At 34.6% G+C, this 12,276-nt stretch overlaps 1 protein-coding gene across 1 annotated transcript in view; it reads right to left on the reverse strand.

Moving 5' to 3' along the window:
- Positions 1-8,747: 8,747 nt before the first annotated feature.
- Positions 8,748-12,276, reverse strand: part of LOC114725742 (NPC intracellular cholesterol transporter 1-like) — a 50,234-nt gene continuing 46,705 nt past the window's right edge. The window contains 6 exon segments of the mRNA XM_028912306.1: positions 8,748-9,078; positions 9,424-9,492; positions 9,611-9,677; positions 11,543-11,610; positions 11,875-11,985; positions 12,203-12,260. Coding sequence (XP_028768139.1) covers positions 8,977-9,078; positions 9,424-9,492; positions 9,611-9,677; positions 11,543-11,610; positions 11,875-11,985; positions 12,203-12,260 — 475 coding nt within the window. The 3' untranslated portion in view covers positions 8,748-8,976.

The following is a 12,276-nucleotide window of genomic DNA, read 5'->3' on the forward strand; positions in this document are numbered from 1 at the left end:
AATAGTTTGAACAAGATCAGCTTGTCCTCTCTCTTCTTATTTCTCTCTTTCTGAAAAGCTCATAGCACAAGTCATGAAGCACAATACTAGCCGAACAATGTGGTATGATCTTAAGACAACATTCTCTCAACAATTTCAAGTTAAGTATCTTCAACTTCATCAACAACTTACTCATCTTAAGAAAGGAGGAGAATCAATCTCTGAATATTACTAGAGGGCCACATTTCTAGCTGATTCATTGGCTGTAACAGGTAGTTCAGTCTCTAATGTGGGTTTTAAGATCTATCTTTTTAGTGGTTTTGGCTTAGAGTTTGACTCTATAGTAACGTCACTCACTAGAAGATGAGAGGTTCTTACTATTGAAGAAATCCTTAGTCATTTCTTTTCTTATGAGGCTAGACAAAATCAAAATATTGGTACTCAATCTGCTTAAATCACAGTCAATATAGCAGAATCATCTATAGGTCTTCTCCCTTCTCCAGGTTGCTATAGTGGCCGTTTCTTTTAGAATAATAGATTTTGTGGTGGTAGATGTTTCTTCCTAGGATATCATGGAAGAGAAAACAAAGGTGGTTGTTCCTTTTGTACCACCAATACTTGCCAACTCTATCTTTTACCTGGACACACAGTGGTGACCTGCAAACATTGCTATGACCCCAACTTTTAGCTTGGTTCTATCTCTGGTAATTATTCAGTGTTCCTTTCTGCTGTTGAAGATGATCTTCGATATCTAGACACCAAGGCAACAAATCACATGACAACAACATTTTCAAATATGAATATTCAAGCTAATCCTCATGAAGGCCATAAATTAGTACATGTTAGTGATGGTGCACCTTCTCCAATACAACACACTGGCTCTGCACAACTCACTTCCCAAAATAGAAATATCTTTCACTCAACTTCTTCATTTTCCTAACATTACCAAAAACCTCTTATCTATTTATCAATTTCATCTTGATAATTATGTGTTCTTTGAATTTCACTCTCATTTTTTTGTGAAGGATGCCAAAGCTAAAGAGATACTTCTTTAGGGTCCAAGTCACAATAAGCTTTATCTTATCCATGGTCTCCATTTGTTTTCTCAGCCTATGGTTGCTGATTTTTGGTGCTCGTACTTCTCTCACTTCGTGGCATAATTGATTGGGACATCCTACTTTTTGTACAATGCAACACATTATCTCCTACGCTCTTCCTATCTCCACTACTTTTGTGTCTTCTCAGTGCTTAGCTTGTCGTGTAGCTAAAAGTCATCGTCTACCATCTCCTTCATCTCCTTAGTGTTCCACTACTCTTGTTGATGGTTTTAGGTACTATGGTTGCTTTGTAGATGACTTTTCTAGATATATATGGTTGTTTCCACTTAAAACTAAAGATCAAGTTCTTGATACTTTTCTCTCTTTCAAAACTATAGTTGAAAATATGCTTAATCGTAAAATCAAATCTTTTTTAATTTGATTAGGGAGGAGAGTTTCATCTATTTAAGGAAGTTCTCTTATCTTTTGATACTCATTGTCGCACCTTATGGCCCCCCACACACCAAAATGGAATTGTCGAGTGCCACCATTACAACATTGTTAAAACTGGTTTTGTCATACTCACACACACCTTAAACTTACTAGTCTTATGCCTTCTCTACAGCCACCTACCTACTTAATCGTAGTCCTAACTCGGTACTCAACAACATCAGTCCTTTCCAAAAGATTTTTCACCAAAAGCCAAATTACAAATTTCTCAAAGTCCTTGGATTTGCTTGCTGGCCCAACCTTTGCCTTTACAATCACAACAAACTTGGACCCAGATCCATCTTATTTAAATCCTTAAACTGGCCGAATATACATCTTCAAGTATGTCATTTTTTATGAAGCCCATTTTTCCTTCTCAAAGCTTAACAAAACACCTCAACCCAATCATAAACAACTCACTCTTATTCCTTTTATTACAAACCCAAACCCAACTCGACCACCCACTATTCCTAGCCTAATACAACAGCAAACTCACATTACTCTCACACACTCTCTAGCATGTGACACGCATCTTTTAGATCTGGGCTTGCCCATCGACACATCATCACTAACCTCTACCTCCTCTAAAATGCTAATTTCCTCAGCATCTTTATCTCCCTTTGTACCTTCTACATTGATTCATCCAAATCATACAACTTCCATTCATACCATGGTTACGCGATTTTAAGCACAAATCTCTAAACCCAAACAATTTATAGATGACACCATCCCTTGGCCGCCCCCACAAGCCTTAACAGCTATGGCGTCCTTAGTTCATGTGCGTAGCTTGGTCTCTAAAGTACTCAAATCTCCTAAATAGAGAAAGGCGATGAGTGAAGAATTTCAAATACTTCTTGATACAAGTATATAGAGTCTCATTCCTCGTACTGCTACTCAGGACCTGATCGAATGTAAGTCGATTTTCCAGTTAAATATACTCTAGCAGGTGACATTGATCATCCTAAAGCTAGACTCATTACAAAGGGCTTTCATCAGCAAGCTGGTATTGATTACTCTGAACCATTCTCCCGGTTGTCAAATTAGTTACAGTTAGGTTACTTCTCTTTATTGTTGTCTCTTGAAATTGGTCTCTGTGCCAAATTGATATTTAGAATGCTTTCCTTTATGGTTTTCTTGATGAAGATGTCTACGTGACTCAGCCTTAAGGATTTATTCACCCAGAGTACCCAGATTATGTGTGCAAGTTGAATCGATCTCTCTATGGTCTCAAACAGGCTCCTAGAGCATGGTTTTCCTATCTCAATTCTCGACTTATTCAGCTTGGCTTGTGTGCCTCTAACTTTAATCCATCTTTTTCAATCTTCAATTCATCCAAATATCAAATGTATGTGCTCATCTATGTTGATGATATCATCATAGCTAGCTCTTCTGATGTTGATGTAAATGAGCTTCTTCAAACATTTAGTTTCAATTTTCCAATTAAAGATTTAGGTCCTTTGCAATATTTCCTTGGTGTTGAAATTCACAGAATCTCTGATGTTATTGTACTGTCACAAGGGAAATATATTTTAGACTTGTTAAAATCCACAAATATGCTAAACACATACTCCATATCTTCTCTTATGGAAGTAAAGACCAAACTCACAAACACTAGACCAAATTTTTCTGATCATACTTTGTATAGCAGCATAGTTAATAGCCTCTAGTATTTGTCCTTCACACGTCCTGACTTGTCCTTTACTGTGAATTATGTTTGTCAATTCATGCATAACCCTAAGGAAAATCATTGGATGGCTGTTAAACACATCCTTCACCATCTCTACAGTACTTTCAATTATGGTCTTCATATCAAAAAGTCTTCTCATCTCAATTTATTTTTGCTATTGCTTCTTTGACACCAAATACTCTTGAAGGCTATTTTGATCCTGACTAGGGAGGATGTCCAATTGATCTTACATCCATTGCCGGTTTTGTTGTCTTTTTTGGCCCCAATTTCATATCATGGAGCTCCAAGAAATGTCTCATTGTCTCTAGATCAACTACTGAGGCTGAGTATAAATCTCTTGCAAATGCCACTAGTGAAATTGTTTGAGTACAAAACCTACTTGGCGAATTACATATTCATCGACTAGAAGCTCTTATGTTATATTGTGACAACTTGGGTGCCACTTATCTTACTGCTAATCTTGTTCTTCATTCTAGAGCAAAACACGTAGCTTTGGACTACCACTTTGTGTGCAAATGAGTTGCATAAAAAACAGTTAGATCAACATGTGGATAGTCTCGCAAAACATCACTAATCACTTTCATTGGACTAGATCGAGTCCAAATGTAAAGCCATTACCTTTAGACTTGTAGGGAAATGTTAATACTATTAAAAGTCCAATAATAAATAAGGATAGATCAAAGCCCAGACACTTATAACAAGAGCTCAACTATACCTATATTGATAGACACTAGGAGATATTTTTTTACACAACTCAGGCCTAAAGAATCATTCAAGAACTTTATGATATATATATACTTGTGTTGTTACTATCCACAAATCAATAAGAATGCTACAACGCTTTTAGTCACATTATTGCTTTGTCTTTTGTGTTCTATTCTTTTCATACTCTAAAAATATGGATTTTATACATGTTATAAACTTGGCTTTCAGTTAAGCTAATGTTCAAGCTATGGACATGTTACAACTGACTTAAACTATTGATAATTAACTCTCATCATATTTAGAAATGAAAACAATCTCAAAGAGGTTTGACGACAAGTGGAGGCTTCAATAACCTTGTCAATGTCATATTGCCTTGATGACAACCTTAAGTACAGAACTCATCAAACATAAGTCTTCCTAAGCAAGTCCCCATAATATATGTACACACGTACATGTTTATATATATATTGGACGTAGATCTAGTACTTGTCTTGTTGCAATTTATGATATATAGGATTTACCCACGACTGTAGCAATTAATGATTATCTAATTGATTTCAAGAAAGGAAAATGAATGCCACACCATCTTTTTTTTTTTGTGGGGTCATGAATGCCCTACTATCTTAAGAGGCTTCATCTCAATGGCTATCTGAATATCATTCATAAGTGTCACACAGAACCCTCTATTGCTCTTGTTTACTGTTTCTCGCCATTGAGATTCTTAATAGCAGGCTACTTAGGGAATTGTTAGATATTCTCATGCAAAAATGATACAGACAAAGTACCATCAAAGCACACAAAAAGTTTGATCTTTATGCAAGCATATAATTTGCATTGATGTGGTCATAAGTGACCTAAAATTCACAAAGTTATATGAAGATGCCAAGGCTCTTTCAATAGAGATTGGGCTTGACAACGACATCGTTAGAAAATGGAACCATATTTATTGAGCATAATTTAATTAAATGAGAAAAATCGAATTAATGTTCACATTATTGCATGAAGTTGCCTTATTGGTAGAATTAATGTTCACAACATTGAGTAACGATATAATCATGACTGATGGTCAAAAACTTCTATTATTAATTGCTTGCTTGTAAAACCAGGGTGACAAAGCCCAAGTAATACTGACTTTACTTTTTGTTGTTGGCATTAACACCCTTCCCCAAGTATAACAATATTTGTCTCATAATGAAGAGGGAGTCATCTTTAAAACATATGTTGTTAGTCTTTGGTTTGGAAAGATACTAAGTGTTGAAGATATGATTTTAAATAGCCTTCATTGGTTAGTGGGTAATGGCTCTCAAGTTAACCTCTTTAGCAACAAGGGTGTTGGGAGGAATGGTTAGTCAAGTTATTATATGATGATTTTGTTGATAAAATTTTGAGGACTCCCTTTTTCTATATTCAGCAGAATAAATAAGATTGGTGGGAAGTGTAGTCATTCAAGAAAGTATATTGCAATTGAGGGACATAAAAAAGGATCTTAGGGCAACACTAATTGCTCCTATGTTAACTCTTCTTGAGATGATATTACTCCTGAAAAAACTTTCAGATACTTATAACCCTTGGACAAAAAATTAAAAGATCATTTATTTCTTGAATAGTTTTTTCAAAAAATGAATCCACCTGATTTATGAGTAATAAGATAATTCGTGAAAGAATAGAGAGAAATAACCGAATTGAGTTAATAGATTTACTTAGGTTAAGAGACCAATAAATGGTTTTCATATTCAAAACCAACTTCTAGAGCTAAATTAAACCTTAACCTGATAAAAAATTAGCCCATATACATCTTGTTTAAACATGGGTTTTGACGATTTTTGGCATAAGTTGGGCAAATTGAATTTTATTCATTGTGTGCTTTTGTTCATGTAGAGGCATCTTCATGATGCTTTGCCAACTAAAGTCAACTTGAGGCAGCACTGTATGGCCTTAAAAACACATTGTTTTGTCAATCGAAGGTTAAGGCATCACTTATTCTTTCAGTGCCAATAGGTATGAGCCATTTGGTTTTGCCCCTCCCTGGGTTTGAGGTTTACTTCCTTGTATGATTTTCAAATTGAGGAGTGGATTTTGAATACCACTGGAAGTAGTCTGCTATGTGTTGAGGAACATATTTGTTGGACCTTATATTGTATATGGTTTTTTCAAGAATCTTACGTTAATACACAATGAAGAGTCTGAACCAACAAAGGTCATTATTATGATCGATTGAGAGTTTAAATTTTACTAGAATGTAGTGGAATGGGGAGATTCTATTGAGAATAAGGACATCAATAGTCTTGCAGTGCAAGTAGATTGCTTTGTGAATTGGGTGAAATGGGTGGCAGATTATTTTAAGGGGTTCTAGGAAGAGGCAAGGCATGTAATGATGCATTAGGTATTTATGAATTTTGGTTCTATTTCAAGGTTCCCATTCCAAGGTGGAGTTTTGGGAAATGGGCATTTCTTTTCAGGCAGCTAGGAAGGGTTCTAATGTTCAGGGAGAATTTTATAGTGCCTCTTAAAAGCCACTTGATTTCCAATTAGTGCGAAGAAATTTTGACATTTTAATAAAGTATTAAAGTACAAAATGAAATTATACTTTAATGATAAATGACCAAAAAACTCACCCACTGCCAAAGCTTTCGTCGTCGCCCATCAAAGCACGATTGTCAGAGCACCGTCGGTCGCTAGAGAATAAATGCTTCGACAAGGTGGCTACCCCTTGCTCATTAAAATATTTATGACAACCAATTTATCAAACCCATTTAATCATACAATGCAAAAAATTATACATGCAATAAATTTGGCTTCCAAACTACTTGTTTGTTGCAACAAGAATTTAGCTATGTATGCTTGTCAATTCTTTATGTGAACTTATTAATCATACCTTTTACATATTCAATCTTCGTTACTACTTCTCACAATATAAAGTGTATTTGTTCAAACTCTAAACAATTTAGCTATGTGCACTTGTGAATTCTCTATGAAAACTTGTCAAGCATACCATTTACATATTTTATCTTTTTTAACATAAGGTGCTCTTGCTAAAACTACATGTCAATTTAGCCATGTGTACTTGTCAATTCTCTAAGGGAACTTGTCAGCCATACCATTTGCTTATTCAATCTTTACTTTTTACAATATAAAGTTTATTGGTTAAAACTCTAGCATAACTTGTCATTTACCATCAAAGTATATTCAATCATACCATTTTTTTGCATATTGAATTTTCTTGTTACAGCATATTATGCTCTGTAATTTGTTGTAACATAAAATATACTTATTAAAATTCTAACATAAATTCTACACTTCTAGTTCAAATATTTTGAATTAGATTTTATTGTTCAAAATCGATTTCTCAATTCCAAATCCATTTTATCAGGCAAAATTGATTTTTTTGGGTCATTTATCACATGTTTAAGTTACTTTCTTTTTTTAATTTAAACCCACTGTTAAGTTATTAAAGTATATTTGAATCAATTTCTTATCTGGTAGGGTATTGAAGGATTATCACACATTTAGGTTACCTTTTTTTCATAAGGTTAAACCCATTCTAAGATATTATATTTTAAATAAATTTTGGTTTTTAGTCTTTATTTTGAATTTTGATTAGTTTTGGTTTGTAACGATTGTGAAATTTGAATTTGATTGGTTTTTAAAAAATTCATGTCAATCGTTGTATTATTCAGCTGTAGTTTTAGGCTTTTAGTTTTAGGGGGCTATTTCATTGAAAACCAAACATGATTTTAAGTGTTTTTTTTCTTAGAAATAAATATATGAAAAAAGTTTTATTTTGACTTTTAAAGTGCTTTTCAAAGTAATCTAACACCACCTTAAAGTTGTCTTTTATTCTGTTGATGATAAACTTTGTCGATCATGGGTTTAATAAATTTATACCTAAAACTGAAAATGTAAAAGCTTATTTATAAATTGCTTTTCGAACGCGTCTGGAGAAAAGAAAAAATTGTTTTGTATAAATAACAGTGTCATGATTTTTCATAATTCTTTAGCATAATATTTTAACGGTAAACTAATTTAATATTTTATTAACTGTTTCATAATAATTAAAAAAAAATTCTGGTTCTTTCTTCGTAGCATTTTATCATTGAAACTATGATAAATAATTTCTAAACTAAAATGCACATAACCCCCTTAACCGGAACGATTTTTTTTTTTTTTAAAAAAAATTGTATCAACTCAACTTTAATTCAATTGCGCATAACCTCTCGCTTTTAAAATTTGAAAGTTTAAGATGATGCCATGGAGTTTAAGATGATGCCATGGAGACTACGAAATTAGCAATTGGGAATCATTATTGGTAAAATAAAAAAACTGTTCTTCTAATGAAGTTTTTAATTTTAATTTAGGATAAATTAATAAAAATTAAAAACAATCCATTGCCAAATCATTTAAATAATCTAATGCGATTCAGGTTCCATTAAACTTATTCATCATTTACCAGTAGAGATTTAATGGTCAGTATCGGAAAACTGAGGGTGTTATTTTTAAACTTTTAAAGATGAGCACGTTCTATGCTAGTTAAATTTGAAAGAAATCACACACACACATCTTTAACCTAATTTCTATCAAACCCTTTTAGTTTTTATGTTCTGCAACTCCGAATCTTTCAATCTCATGCTTCTACCTCCACCTACCAAAAAATAAAATTAGAAAACTTGACATAGAACCAACGATTACTATCATCGCAATCATCACAAGTTTTCGATATACTTTCTATGTTACTTAGATTTAGAGGTCCAAGGAAATCCTTGCTTCGTGTGCTCAAAATAGTGATAGAGTCTCAATCTAAAGCTAAACGCACAAGGGCCAAAATGGTGCCTCTGCTGCTAATGAAAAGCATATATCTATCAAGATATTTAATAGGTGCGCTTTATTTAAATAAAAACTGAATTAAGCATATGGCATAGTATTTGTGATGGTCAAAACTACCAAAACCACACAGAATTGCTCTGACATCATATACATGGAACTACAGTGAGAGAGAAGCTAATCATAATCCTTAGAACAAATTTTCTTGATCAGTAAAGATGCAATTAGCAGGACACAAGTTGCAGACCCTAAAATCTAAATTCAACCTGAAAGAGTCGGTTCAGAAGGGGTGGGGGGAATGTCTTCCAGTTGCTCCTTAGTGATTGTGTACTTGGACGGAGGGCCAAATAAACTCAATGCTACCTGGGAAAAGGCAGGCAGGGTTTAAAATTGCTACGGGAATGCTTGCCTCAATTATATTATACATAAAATAAAGCAACGATAAAGAACTATCCTCCGAAGACAGGCAAGGTAACTTGACCTTTCCACCATGTATGGTTAGTAATACAAAGATCAAACATAAAAGCATTTCATCATTGACTTGCGAACTAGTTATTCAAAAACCGAAGGCAAAATCTCATATCTGTTGTATCAATAACATATATGACCAGCAAAACCCGCAAAATGGAAAAGGACCAAAACCTTTTGCTTGAAGGCAATCAAGATCTACCATAAGGAGCAGAGCAAGAGGAGATTATGCACACTTACTGGTAGAAACACAAGCCCGTGTAAGAAGCCAATGACAACCAAGGCCAGATACATCTGGAAGTAATATACCTATAAAAACCAGAAAATGTGTTGTTTCAGTAATAATAATAAGCCAATGCCAACTAAAACTAGTTTATCGTTCCCGAGCAGAAAATAAGTGTCAACAGCCAATGGAGATATCACATACCACGAATATTTCTGATCTTGAGAAGCAAAGGACAAGAACTCCAACTAATTTTGTAAGAGTGATTCCACTGCCAATATAAAAACGGAGAAAAATGTTTATTGGCACAGAAATTAAGATCCAGAATTTGTAGCAGCAGGATCTGCGCCAATTCTGAGGATGCAGTAAAATGAAACTAAACACACTTAATGTAAAATAACTTTAATTTGCAATTAGAAGAGAAGTTAAACCAATAACTAAAAGGCATAATGTGGGACCCAACCCAATGACAAATTGCTGACATTCTTACCAAGGGACTTTTAAGACAAGCAAGTTGGACATGGTTAACGTCTATGACCTAACGTGAGGGCAAAAACTAATGGTCACTTGACATATCCGCTGGTGTGGCTAGAACGGGAGCCCAAATGATTGTTACATTCATGACTTGAATTTGTCCAAGTGTCTTAAAGCTACTGAAGTTATTTGTGATTGCAAAATACCTCAAAGGATAAAAGGGAAGTTATATCACAGGCCACCAATGTTATACTGTAGTGAATGTTGGTTCAAAGGGACAACATGAGCATATGCTGAGGTGGATGTGTGGTCATATACAAAAAAAAAAAAGAAAAAAAAGAGAAAATTTGTACTGAACATGTGCGTGAAAAAGTTAGAGTGACGTCTATTGAAGAAAAAATAGTAGAAATTTATTTGAGGTGGTTTGGACACATTCAAAGAAACCCATTGGATGTGACAGTGGGGAGGGTTAATCATGCCGTATAGAGTCCTTTGAAAAGGTGTAGAGGAAAGACAAAGAGATTACTCAATCAAGTTATTGAATGAGATCTTTTAGCTAACAATCTATCTAAAAATCCAGTCGCTGGTAGAGCATAATGGCATTGATGTGGGGTAAGACTTCATCATTGTTGTTGTCGTCTTCTTTTTCATCCAAAAGGAATCATGTACATGATTTTTATAAACCAGGTTCAAAATGTCAACTTTTAGAAGAAATGGGATGATTTTCCTCTATCTCCAAAAATCACAGGGTAATAATTTTTGTCACTGTCCATTATCCTTAGGTATCCCTTACTGTCTTTAGAAAGTTAGTCGTTCTCATTTTATTTTCAATATCCCTAATGTTACAGATGCATCCTAGCCAGAGCAAAACCCTATTTTGTACTCTTATTCTGCCGTCAATAATGAAATTGAGCCAGTGGAAGCAATAGTCACTTGCTCACTGTACTAGAGTGTTGGACTTGATCAACAATGATTCAATTTGACTGCTCTCTGAGAGCCGATGGCCAAGAGGGACAGGGCTCCTTGACAGAGATTACTCATCGTCCTCCGTCAAGAAATCAAGCATCTGTCTCTCAAGTGAAATCAAGCATCTGTCTCTCAAGTGCCGCTGAGCGAACCTAGTCCTATTCTCATCATCTCACAATGCTTGAGCTGTCAAAACTACCAACAATGTTCAGTGAGTGTGGGGCTGTTCATTAGAGTGGAAGTATGAACTGCTCACCACTGAACTTACAAAACCCAACCCTAATTATCCAAAATTTAGTGATTACGAGGCTGATGATGGTATAATGCAGAGGTGGCTCATAAATTCAACGGTCACAAAAATTGGAGTGAACATTATGCCATACCCCATGGCTAATGAGATCTAGGAAGTGGCAAAGAAGATATTTTCTTTCATGAAGAATAAAGTTGCAATCTTGACTATTGAAGGTTCATTACATGATTTTTGACAGCGCAATCTAAACGTTAATGACTACTATGACACCTTTGTGCGTCATTGTTAATGACTTGACTTGAATGAACCCAATTTTGCACTCTCATTCTGCCATCAGCTGTGAGCCAATGGAGGCAAGAGTGTCTGTCCACTTGTTTATTTCACACATGCTTGCTATTAAATCACAATTTGGGCTTAAAATGTTATCAAAACACCAAAGAATAAACCTGAATACAGAAGCACCCATGGTACACAGTGCTGTCTTTGCTCGTTGATTCTTATCCCCAGAGCATACCTGGGTAAATAGAAGCCACATAAAAAACTCAGCAAAAAGCATATCTGCAAGTTGCCAGCGGTAAGATTGCTTTGAATTTTCCTCATGGCTTAAAGACTAGAATTTTTTTGGGCAAGAAAGAATTAGAATTGCAAGAATAATAATGATCTCAAAAACCACACTTTAACAAGACAAGGCAGGGCATTAGAACGCTCAGCTATGACAAATTATAATCATACTGATGGAGAATACACCTCAAATAACAAGATAAATAATTATACTAACCATAAATGCATGTGCTATATGAACACAAAACTCAACAGCAATCCCTATTGACATAATAATGTTTACAACAGAAACTGCATTTAGTTGAATATCCAGAATTGCCATCACACCCTGCAGGATTCAGCAAAGGTAATAAGTGTTATTTCATCTTATCTTTCTTTTTTAAAAATTATTTTGGCATCAAATTAGACAAGGAATAAGTACACAGCAAAGATTGTGAAATGGAGTACGTGTGGAAAAAAGAAAGAAAAATGGACGGGAAAGGGAAAATGAAAGAGTAAAGCGATTCAAAAGATGTAGCAAAATTAACCACAAAGATGAAATATACCATGAGGTCCACAATTATCATGATCAGAACAACTAATATGATCGCTGAACTCCACAAGCTGCATTTGGGAAAAA

The sequence above is a fragment of the Neltuma alba genome, unplaced genomic scaffold, assembly GCF_004799145.2.
Source record: "Neltuma alba isolate B1F8T4 unplaced genomic scaffold, ASM479914v2 tig00012263_pilon, whole genome shotgun sequence".
NCBI lineage: Eukaryota > Viridiplantae > Streptophyta > Magnoliopsida > Fabales > Fabaceae > Neltuma > Neltuma alba.